This window comes from Phragmites australis, chromosome 4 (genome assembly GCF_958298935.1).
Source record: "Phragmites australis chromosome 4, lpPhrAust1.1, whole genome shotgun sequence".
In the NCBI taxonomy this organism is placed as follows: Eukaryota; Viridiplantae; Streptophyta; class Magnoliopsida; order Poales; family Poaceae; genus Phragmites; species Phragmites australis.
In genome coordinates this window covers 43,623,737-43,635,922 of record NC_084924.1, presented here as the reverse complement: position 1 = coordinate 43,635,922, position 12,186 = coordinate 43,623,737, and the positions used below count along the sequence as shown (strand labels likewise).

The window sequence follows — 12,186 nt, the reverse complement described above, 5'->3', positions numbered from 1 at the left end:
CCCTGATTGGTACGAAATGTGCACAATTTGTGGTTCAACTCCCGCTCAACGGTGTAGGATCTAGGATACCCACTAGAGGGTGGTGAATAGGAGGTTATAAAACTAATTGCTAAGCGATCAAGAGAACTTACGGAAACAAACTAAATATCACTAAAATAATAAGAAATAACTAAGAGTTATGTCAAGGTTTGCAATCCTAGGATGACATACAACAATTTATATTCCATGGAGATAAATTGCATAAGATAAATTACATGAAATTAAATAGCTCAACAATAAAGTAAATAGCTCAAGAGATGACACTCGAAGTTTATCCCGTTGTATCGGTGATTTATCGATCACCCCTAATCCACGTTGAAGTGAGTTCAAGCTTCTAACTGTTTCTCTATCAAGTATCCAATTCTCATATGGAGAAAGAGCTCACACCAAACAACTTGATCTTAAGCCGGAATAGAGCAATGAACTACTCAATACCTTGACTCTAGTAGAGTAGCACTTTACCACTCCGGTAAGGCATACTCAAAGCCTCTCACAATCACCGTTGTGGCTTCTTCACAATCTTCTTTGAAGGGTTCAACAACGCAACAACCTCCAAATCATCTAGGAGGTGCAACCTCCAAGAGTAACATGTCGATGACACTCGTTTGAAGGATGATTAGTTCCTTAATGCTCAAACTCTTCAAAGTTATGCATTAGATGCTCTCACACCCTAAAGTATGCAACAACTAAGCCGAGGGAAAGAATGAGGACAAGAGCTCAAATATATTGTGTTGAAGTGCTAGAGACCTCCCTTGAACCAGCCAAGCGACTATATATAGACCACACTCCAAAATATGACCATTTCTGTTGATTTGACGCATCTACGACACTAGCGGGCAGACCGCAGGTCAACTGGCGGTCAGACTACCAGGCGTTCAATGGCTATAAAGTCATGATGATGACTTCTGACGCAGGCTGGCGATCAGACCGCTAACCCTCTCAGTCAGACCGCGAGCAGGGAACAAAGTGTCAAAACTCTATGTTGCCGGGCAGTCAGACCGGCCATGCCCGATGGTCAGACCGCCAGCTAGAGCGGAGGGTCTGAACCCCTCTGTTCCATGGTGGTCAGACCGGGCCGCACCACAATTAGACCAGGACTGAGGTCCGGACACATCTGAAACATGGTTATACAGCGGTCAGACTGGTAAAGCCCTTCGATCAGACTTTGACACTTGAATTTGAACAGAACAACCTTTGTTATACAGCGGTCAGACCACCATAACTCAGAAACACCCCAAAGACCGTCTTTCTTTGGTTTCTCTTAAACTATATTTCTCACTCTATATGAAATGCAAGTTTGAGTAATTGTGTCACTATAGATGTCTCAATTAAACGCAAACCAAACCCTCTTAATAGTACATCACTTATCCTATCAATCCGGTTAATTTTATTCTCTAATCTCCTTTGACCAGCAAAAAAAAAACCCTACAATTATAACTTTGCCTTGAGCTAGCCATTTTCATGTTTTCCACACATGCTTCTTCTAGCTTCGCATCACCTTTGTGACTAACTTTTTTATAACTTAAATAAACATGTTAGTCCACTAATGTCTTATTATCATTAATTACCAAAACATGAATTAGGAGCCTAGATGCTTCAGACGGCGGCCTAGAATTGTTTGATCGCTATCCCCGCCTCATCCTTTGACACCAGTAGAGTGACCCACATGTAGTGGGACATGTCGTTGACGATGAGTATGATGCACTTCTTCCTGCCAGGCGTGGCCGGAGCGACCGGGCCATAGAGATCACCATGCACTAGGTCCAGTGGCTTGCCTGCATGGTACTTGGCTTGATGGGGCAAAGGCACACGTCTTTACTTCTGGCGAGGCATGTGTCGCACATCTGCTCATCGTGGCTGATGTGTGGTAGCCCTCGTACCATGGCATCGCGAGAGAGCTTCTAGAGAGCCTAAAACCAAGATGTCCAAATTGGGCATGCCAGCGCCACGAGTCATCACCATAGATAATGGACATACAGACATGATGTGCGGGTGTGAGCGATAGAACTATGCGATGTCCTTTTTACCTTGGCGAGTAGCTGTCACTGAGTGAGAACCTTGAACCCAACTTCTTCGAGTTGGCCCATGCTAAGTATGTTTCTATGGAGACGTGGGATGTGGTAGACATTTGTCAGCGCACGGTGATGGCCATTTTTGGACTCGAAGATGATCGTACCATGCCCATGGATCTCAACAATTGATCCATCACCGAACTTAACCGAACCACCGACAGCACGGTCCAGGTCCGAGAATGTCGTTGCATCGTCGTCATGTGGTTCGAGGCCCCAATGTAAAGGTACCAAATTGTGTCATGCGCCCCTTGTTCGTTGCTGAGGTTGAAGACGATGCATTTCTCGTTGAGGAAAACATGCTCGCCATGTTGAGGTTCAGGTGATGGTGCTAGCGCTACCACCAATAGAAGCACGAGCTCATCGTTCTCAACCTGCACCAGGTGAGCCATGTCCCTCTTCTTTTTGCAACAGTGATGGGCCTAGTGACCCTTTTTGCCACAATAGTGACACTTGTTCTTATCAATGGAGTTGCTGTTGTCGCCCGCGCCATCGTCCTTGTCAGGCTTGGTGTCACGCGCACCGCCTTCCTTGCCGCGATGTCGTGTCACGCTACTGAATTTAGGGTCCTCGCCCTGCTACCTCGACTTCATACGGGCAAGCCACTCCTCTTCTGTGAGGAGGAGCTTGGTGGTGCTAGAAGGAGGCACGATCGTAACGTCGTGGTGATGCTCCACCGCCTTATGCCGCTCAACGAGTTCCTCGACTGAGAGGGTTTTCAAATCAAGCAGTGTTTCGATCGAGAGCGTGATCTGCTTGTACTTTGATGGAACGTCCTACAAAATCTTACATACCACCGCTTCCTGTTCATGGGGTTCACTGAGTGTGTTCAGGTCGGCGGTGATTGCGTTGATGTGCATGGTGAACTTGTCGACAGTCTCACCATCGCAGAACGCCGGTGCGTGAATCTCCCGATGCAACGTTTGGGCTTGGGCCTTGCGAACACGATCAATACTGACATGCATCATGCGGATCGCGTCCCAAGCAGCCTTGGCGCTTCCCTTAGTGGCGAGCATGCCCATCATGTATGATGGCATTGCCAGGAGAATGACCTTAAATGCCATTATGTCTTCCTAGAAGTCGACACCGCCACTAACAGCGATCCACAACCCTTGTGCCTCGAGCATCACCTGCATCAACACCGCCCAGTCAGCGTAGTTTGTGTGCATGAGCGTTGGATAGCTTGAGGTTTCCACCAACTTCCCACATCACATACTGCACAACCACATCATGATGCCCATCGTCGTGGAACCGAGGTCAGCGCAGTGGTGGAGAAGGAGAACGTTGGACTCGCTGCAAAGGAGGAGTGCACGAAGCACCATGCACCGATGCAGACATGTCACTAGGATCTCTCACCTCGCTTTGAATACCAATTGTTGGAAGCTAATAATAGAACTCACGTGAATAGAGAGAGAGGGAGGTCGATTTGCGCTGCAATAGTGCCGCATCCTTTTCTGATCTTCTTCCTTTTATTCACACGAACTCGAAAAATGGAAAGACGAGCGTGCCTAAGCTTTGTGCATCAATTCGGATGTGTTGTGCCATCCCACGGACTCGGACATGCGCTCATGGTCGTCGTGGACTCTATTGCATTGCTCACACACATGCAGACGTGGGCTCATATGGGACTTACGGGACTCAACAACAAATTAACAAACTACCTGACTGACTGACAAACAACCACGTGACAGGATTTGGCCAACACATCTTCTTTCAAGGTAGCATCAATAAGAGTAGCGTTGATATCAGGACCTCGCTTTGTCCTGCCAATCCTCCTGAGCACCACTTTCTGACATCTTTCGATTCACCGAATGCCTCGATCCTATTTCAAACAATTTAACTGCTTTGTTTGTGGAAACTATGTTACATTGTAGCTTTGCGATATGCGAAACTCAAATAGTCAAATTGATTGCTTAAATAAGCTTGAAGGAGCCAATTGCAATTGAGAAATTAAGTGGACCTACGAGAAGTCTCGTGGTACAAGTGAGACAATGACACTGACACTGACGTTGAGCTCCCCCCATTCGATCCTGGGGGGCCAAAAGGCGACCGCGAAAGAGAGGATGTGGAGGCAGAAACGTTTGTCATGCGTGAGAAACCAAAAAAACAACGGTGATGGCGTGTCGAATATGGGCAGACGACGCGGTGGCAGTGGCTGTCATGGGCAGAAGAGGAGTGTGCATGCAATGGAGGTGCCAGCCGGGGAAGCGGAGGACGCGGGAGAGGTGTGGGAAGGCGGATCTGAGCGGCCGGGTGACGCATGGCAAGGAAGTTTTTTTTTAAAGAGAGGACTCGATTGTGGTGCCTATGATTCAACGCTTCTAGAAGGACCCGATGCAAATGTCATATGAGAGAGATCCGATTGTCTCTATTCCTTCGTGGCGAGATCAGACGGCTCACTCTTTGATGCTGACGTGGAGTGGCTAGGAAGAGGCGAACGTGACGGCGTTGAGATTGAATAGATAGAAAGATAGATTGAGTAACCGTAGTTTGGCCGCAAGGTGCTTTCAGCATATCAGAGCTGATAAGTGCAAACACACGTGTGGACGAGAAAAGAAGATCAAGAAAATCAGCACTTCAGGGTACACCGCACGGCTGCACGGCATGCTGCGGTGGTGCGACGGCCCCAGGATCGTCGCTCCCACGCCGCCTCCGCCCACACCGGCGCTGCAGCTGCCGCGCCGGCACGCGCCCCCGCGGGCAGCGCGCAGCCGCAGGTCCTACCGCCTCCGGCCGTGCAGGGCGAAGAAGCCCGCGAACGAGGAGCGAGCCAGAGGTAGCGCGCTCTCCAAGAGCGTCCTGCTGCGGTCCGCCGTCGCGCTCTTCGCCCTCGGCTTCGTCGACGCCGGGTGAGCTGCAAGCTGCGACTCGTCGATAACGGAATTTTGCTGTCTGTATCGCGCCATTGGCCATTGCATCTGCCTGCCCTGGCCTTACGGTAGCTCGTGGCGCTTGCAGGTACAGCGGAGACTGGTCTCGCATCGGCGCCATCTCCAAGGACACCGAGGAGCGGCTCAAGTTGGGCGCCTACGTCGTCGTTCCGCTCTCTGTGGCCCTCGTATTTTCGTTATCCCAAGACAGTAGCAGGTAAATCTTAGGATCTGGCAAGAGCGAACTGCATATCGTCGTTCGTAGCACTCAAGAAAGGGGGTTGTAGACTTGTGCTGGATCGGTTCTCGTGCTCTGTGCTACCGGTGTCCTGGAATAAAACCAGAATGTGTTTCTGTGATTTTATCAGTTTTTCTTTCTGAAGAGAAAACACGTGAGCGCAAGTAAATAAGCGGCAGTTTGCAATACATTTGGATTGGAGGGATCCAGGAGGTGTCAGTTTTCTGAAGATAAAACGTACCAGTACTTCAGTGAAATGCTATCCGATTTGGTTGGGTTCAGGCCCAGGTGTGTTAACAGTCGAGACATGGAGTGGCCGAAGTCTCAGGCCACACCTGAGCTCTCTTGTAACTGTCTCATCTTTTGTCTGGAAGCACCAGACATACTTGGCACAATTCGTTGGTGTTGTGATGTGCCTGACTTGTAGTTTGCCACCGTGGCCGCTCCTGCTTATAGCATCACGAGGCGGCAGCACCGCAGCCACCTTTACATTGTACTAAACGATCCGAGTGAGGTGATGATTCAGAATTGATAGCCTGTCTATTTAATCTGTGACCAGCTGACCCGACCCAGCGTTTGCCGTTGCTCTCCTTTCTGGTTCATGAAGCAAGACAGCGCGCATGTGGCTACATTATATTTATGTAGAAACTAAAAGTAAATCCTTATACAGTTATATTAATTTGATGTAATGATGAGAATTAATAAAACTCTTTAAAAAAAAGACAACGCACCTGCCAATACAGCAGAATCTCGCTACAGGTCACGGTCACGCTCATCACCGATGGTCCATCGCCTATTGACCATACTCTTGTCGTCATTGGCAAATGCGGAGGAGCTAAAAAGGATCATCAACCTCTCTCTCACTCTTCTTCGTTTTTTTTTCTTTTATCCTCTTTTTCATTCATGACAAAAAAATTATTTAGAGGCTCCGAGATACTTCTATTGACTATGAAGTAGTAGGTGGTTAGAGTCCCCAACCCTTGGATCTGCTTCGTTTGTCGTGAGCACCATATCTCAACTAAGGTCTTATTTTGTATAGCTCTAACTTCGAAATCTAAATATGATTTAGAGTTTATACGATAAAATAAAGTGATTTAAATATATATTTTTAATAAAAAATAAGAATAATATATCTCAATCAAAGACTCTTAATCTATCCACGGTAAATCATAAGATGAAGAGAACTGTAAAAAAAATTTGTTAAAATATTAAAAATAACGGAACTCGCGAATGGAGGCCAGGGTGGTCTTAGTACTATGATGCTGAAGAAACAACAAGTACAATTAATGACTTGCTTTCTTGCCGCATCAACTGTCAATTAACTAATTAAGGTGAGCCTTTACATGATTCCGACAATGACATTTTTCAATGGCAAATTGGCAATGATCTGACGTCAGCAGAGCTGCGTGAACATACACGAGAACACTCTTCCTGCCGCAGGGGCGTGGTCTTCCTCCCCTTCCTCTTCCCCTACCCCTTCCTTTCCTCCCCCCACCATCGTTCGGCTGCGACCCCTCGACGCGGCGGGCGACGGCCTTCGCCGAGATGACCACCTCCCCGGCACCCGGACGCGATCTCCCGTGACACCTCCCCTTGCCCGCCCGTACCCCTCTCTAGGCTCTGCTAGAGAGAGATCTGGGCTCTCCTTGGTAAGCCGCCACCTCCAACTTCACTTAATCCTCGAGTAATCCGCATGATTCGCGTCTAATTTCTTCGCGGGGCCGTTCGTGCCAGTTGGGGTTTCTGGTTACCAGACTGCACGCGCTCTTGCTCCAGTCGAATCATGGCAAGTGTTTGACTGTATGGATACGGAAGGTTTTGGGGCTTGGATTGGTTTCGTACAAAAAGGTTAGATACACCCCACGACCTCAACATCTCCACCTTGCACCACGAGAAAGGATGAAGAATCGCATCGTAGATAATCTAGTTGCCATTGAGGGCGGCTCAAGGAAGCCAGGAACCGGATACCTTGTTGTTTTGCACAGGAAAGGGAGGTTAGGGTTGGTTCAAGTTTTGGTTGGAGTGGTAGCAGTGGGATTGGTGGTCATCTGTCAGCCAGTGACTGGCAAATTTTACCGCTGCTGCTGATGGAAGTCTGGGTGCAACCGATAGACATGGTAATGTTGTGAACTTGTGTTGTATATGTTGTAATCCCATGGGGATTGCGTGCTCGAATATGTTATGGATCCTTTCCAAACACACTTGGGAGTCCCATTTAGATCGTTAATCATATTAATTGGAGGTTTCGAGAGGATAGAGCATAGCATAATCCCACTTGTCTAAGCTGGTCTGATGCTGAGTTTTTAACTGGGAAAATTGGCTGAGGCTTATTCACTGTTGGCGTGCCCCTTCTCCTTGTAGAAGCTGTCCTTAAGCGAAGCTGTAGCTGGAGGCATAAGCTTTACTAATCACAAGCTCTCTCAAATAAGGCTCTGGATACTATATGGTGGTGAACATTTCATATGTCAAATGGCCACCTCTTCAAGTTGGTTGAATGAGAAATCGTGCCCTAGTTTCAGAATTGTTTTATGTGTGTTGTGACGTATTAAAACTACCCAGTTTTGGTGTTCTTGCATTTCTATATCATGTAGGGTCCAAGTACGTTAACAATCTTGCATTTTGTTCTTGAAGGGTGTAGTGTGTCTTCCAATTGCAGCTTGAAGCACAATATGGATGATATCTAATCCTGTGTAGTCTTGTAGACTCAGTTTGCTTGTTCCTATTTATACCTGTATGTATGTGTCCAATGGTTCTAACAGCTTACAAAATCCGAAAGTGGATCTGCTGTGTACTCTAAATGCGATTTTGGATTTATTGATCAGGTTCTTTTAGTTTACATGTTTTAGAACGGTAATAAACTGCTGTAGATGTCAGTGCAAATTCTCATGTAGGACTATAGCCTGATTGCTTCATCATCTTAAATGTCCTAAAGTCATAGGAATCAGGAGAAGAAACATTGTTTAAACTGCTTGTGGGTTCCTTGCTTGTGTAGAGGAAAGAAAGCCTCCAGCCAATGTCGATTTGTTTTGCAATTTATGTAAAATTTGAACAAACATCAATGCATTGTGATCTGTATTACAGCTTCTTTGCATGACAGTCTGAGGTTATGCTTGCGTTAGAATTTTTTACTCATATTCAAGAATCAGACATGACACACTTGAATGATTTATTCATTGCCTAGCGATCCACTTTTGATGATATTCTTACGCTTTTTGACATGTTAAGTATGGGAAATTATGCTGCACACAAATATTGTCATGTAGCATTTTGCACTTGAAATTTATCTTATACATAGTGGATTAGTAGTCAATCATACTGGAGTAAATCACATCTCTTCCTCTAAGTATTGATTGCATTCTAGCAAGTTCTCAACAAATTTTTCTCAGGTTTGTTTTGTGAGGGCATCATGTGGAGTTTTGCATCAAAAGCCATAGCTGGAAGCTTAAACAAAAAGGTGCAGCCCTCAAGATGCAGCATATCCAATCCTGATTGTTCTGATGATGAAGTTTCTTCATGTACAAGCAGAGAGGAAGGCCTTGATTGTCCAATATGCTGGGAATCTTTCAACCTTGTGGAGAATGTCCCCTATGTCTTATGGTGTGGCCACACAATGTGCAAGAATTGTATCTTTGGTCTTCATTGGGCTGTTGTCAAGTTCCCGACCCTTCCTATCCAGCTACCACTCTTTATCTCATGCCCTTGGTGCAACCAGTTGTCGTTCCGGCTGGTTTACAAGGGCAACCTCAAGTTCCCGCGGAAGAACTACTTTCTACTCTGGATGGTTGAGAGCATGAACGGTGAGAGAGCAAAGTTCCATTCCACTAGTCACGACGAGCGTCATTCCTCATGGCCTTCCAGTGGTGGCCCAAGTTCCAGGCATCACCAACAAAGAAATGCTGTTGGACGACCAGAGAGCTCTTTGGCCAGAGAAACAAGTGTTGCTCGCAACTTTTTCCACACTGACAACATCAGCGCGACTCTCCAAAAGCTTATGGTGTGTTTCATTCAGTTGACCGCCAAGTTTCCGCTTGTGATAATCTTCCTTCTCATAGTTCTTTATGCTATCCCTGCAAGCGCTGCTGTTCTGGTCCTGTATGTCCTTGTGACACTTTTGTTTGCATTACCGTCATTTTTGATCCTCTACTTTGCTTATCCCACTTTAGATTGGCTTGTCAGAGAGATCTTTGCTTAATTCGTGGTATCTGAAATATGCATTATAGCTCCCCGACACAGAACTTCCCTATGTATTTCATGGCACCTCTAGGTCTCATCGGCCCTGTACAGTTTTCCGTTAATTTCCTGTTACTTCTGTCCTGGCCTTCTGGGACAGTAATTCTGTTTGAAGTCTCAGTTTATTGAAATGCTCATGAATGACTCAGCATCCCTTTTCTTTTGTTTCTACAGCTTATTTTATTTTGTTCTGGTTCTTCATTTGTATTCAGTGTTATGCTAACCTTTTTTTAAGGTCAACTGCGCTGTAAGTTGTTACGTTGATGTCATCAGTTTTTGTTTTTCTTTTCCCTCCTTGCCGTGTAAGCGGAGATCAAAGTTATGCAGAAATTTTATTTCAGGTATCTGCTTCCATTGTGCTTCCATTGTGCTTCCATTGTGTATCGATTGCCGAGACCCACCAGGCCATGGTATTTTCCACCTTAGGACGAGAGGGGCCAAAACCAAACCGTGAATCCGACGGACAGTTGAACGAGCGATTCATGAATCATGTGGTGCCGCCTTGCAAGAGATGGAGGTGAAGGGCATGAATCTGCAAGCATATCTAGAGATTAGAAATTCGCCTTGAATCCCAATCTAATTTTATCTCTGACATACGCCTGTTTAGGTAAGTAACGACATCAGATACAGGCGTCCATGCCGCCGATGCCCGCCGTGGCGGCATCTCTACGTCCTGCTGGACGACTGGTCCAAGGGCTACAGCCTACAGCATCTACAAGCTGGACGTAGACGGCTTCGACGGCGACCCCGACGACGCCGACTTGGACCAGCTGCGCGCCGAGCGCCTCCCCGACTCGCCAGTCTTCCACCTGGATATCCCCGCCGACGACGCCCGTTATTTCACGCTCTTTGCCGCGGCGGGCAGCATGATCCCCGTCGAGCTGCGGAACCGTCCCGAGCTCGTGCCCGCCGGCGACAAGGATGCACGTAAACATATATAGTTGCATAAATACTTAGATATCGATAACACACTCGGCATGAGCATGCTCGGTGGCAGAGATGTAAATTTGTATTTTCTAAATTATTAGGTCGACTCAAAACTAAAAAATACTAAAATTTACTTTCACATAACTAAGCTAAGAAAAAAAAACTAAATAGTGACTTAGAACTATCAATTAGGTATCTACTTGTACAACGACATAAATTTAAAGCATACATAAATATATAAGATACTACGAAAGGTTTATATGGTCTCATAGGTGGACCGACCAATAGGACGAGGTAGGGTGGCCACCCTACCTTCCCGGCGGTGAGATCTCCTCATCGATCTCTCTACATCATATTTTTCACCCTAGTGGCATTAATTTATGATGGAGCAACCGACCCCATCTTACCTATATTTTTTAGTTAGGTCCACTACTGGGTGGTCTAGCTGTTCCCTTTGAAGACCAAACCTACTGCTACTATGGTGTAATTAGGCAGTTTCCTCATCATCGATCTCAATGAAGCCCTGCTCCTGGAGCTCGTCCGTGTATCGGAAGTGGTTTTGACCACGGCATAGCCGCGCTTCTTGAGCTCGGCCTTGACCCACTCTTGCATCTCTCTATTGGTGTGGCGGCTCTCCCGCATGACGGTTGCGGCTTTCAGCTTGTTGGCGCGGTACCTCTCCTTGGCCTCTTGGGAGATGGGCATATGTCATCGATGTTGTCAGGGGCGCGGGAGATGTGGTCGAAGACATCCAAGGACAGGATAAAGTTGACCTGATCTTGCGGCACCTTCCACTTCTTTTTCTTCTCCTCCTCCATCGCTGACGCCTCACCGCCGACGACATCCACCTCCTCCGTTGCCATCGACATGGACACCTCAGCCACCAGATCGGGGTCAGGCCTCTTGTTGCCCTTTCTCTCCACCACCACCATGACCGACGAGGTCTCCGCGACCATCATGCACCATGCCAGCATCGACGCGCACAAACTGGCCATCTCTTGCCTCGGTGTAGAGTAAAGATGGCCAAGTGGGCTGGGCCAAATGGGCCGGTACAAGGCACGATTTGGCCCAAGCACGGCACAACACGATGACTAATGGGCCTGACCGGCACGACATGACGGCCTAGGGCGTGCCTGGGCAGCAGCTGCGGCACGCCGGGCCGACACAACACGGTCCGTTTAACTTTTTTCTATTTTTTAAAGATCTTATATATTTTGTTTAGATCTAATACCAACATGACTTTGTAGCGCAATGGTAGCGTGCCTAACTTACACACATGAGGTCTGCTGTTTGATTCCTAGCAACTTCCATTTTTCTTAGTTTTTCGCGTATTAACAGGTTAACGGGCTAAAAAAGACCATCGGGCCTGCCATGCCATGAACCGACACAACACGACCTGGCCTTAAGTGGGTCGTACCCGGGCTGAAGGCTCAGCACGTAGGCTGGCACGACATGACTTGTTTAGCTAACGGGTCTAAATGGGTGTGCCTAAATAGGCCCAGGCCGTGCCGGGCCAGGCCGCCCATTTGGCCACCTCTGGTGCAGAGATTGCTCCTCGATCTAGGGTTTGATCACTGTGGAGCTGTGGATTTGGGGATTTCCGGTCTAATACCTAGATGCTCACACCCCTCACTGTATATATGAAGGTTGGCATAGGTCAGCCCAGACCATCGTCCCCTCTCCCTCTCGAACTCGGATCGGAATCGGATAAGGTCACCACAGTACGCATGCAGCTAGCTAGCTTGTCGTTGGACAATCGATCTTGCCGCCGGCCATGGCACTCAACTACATGGGCGTGCCGGTCATCAACTTC

General features: G+C 47.4%; 2 protein-coding genes across 5 annotated transcripts; both read left to right on the top strand.

Annotated features, from left to right (window-relative positions):
* Nucleotides 1-4,579: 4,579 nt before the first annotated feature.
* LOC133916673 (uncharacterized) lies at nt 4,580-5,423 on the top strand. The gene is made up of 2 exons (XM_062360454.1): nt 4,580-4,957; nt 5,067-5,423. The coding sequence occupies exons 1-2, from the start codon at nt 4,713-4,715 to the stop codon at nt 5,197-5,199; spliced, it is 378 nt and encodes a 125-aa protein (XP_062216438.1). The 5' UTR covers nt 4,580-4,712; the 3' UTR covers nt 5,200-5,423.
* A 1,265-nt stretch (nt 5,424-6,688) lies between these two features.
* On the top strand, nt 6,689-9,600 carry LOC133916671 (uncharacterized). Of its 4 annotated transcripts, none has more exons than XM_062360451.1 (3): nt 6,689-6,865; nt 6,971-7,064; nt 8,603-9,600. In XM_062360451.1, exons 2-3 carry the CDS (start codon nt 7,019-7,021, stop codon nt 9,406-9,408), a joined length of 852 nt encoding a protein of 283 aa, XP_062216435.1. In that variant the 5' UTR covers nt 6,689-6,865; nt 6,971-7,018; the 3' UTR covers nt 9,409-9,600. The 4 variants fall into 4 exon arrangements, with proteins under 4 accessions (XP_062216435.1, XP_062216434.1, XP_062216437.1 ...); XM_062360450.1 differs by having other exon boundaries at nt 6,951-7,064; XM_062360453.1 differs by having other exon boundaries at nt 6,951-7,333.
* The last annotated feature ends 2,586 nt before the right edge of the window (nt 9,601-12,186 follow it).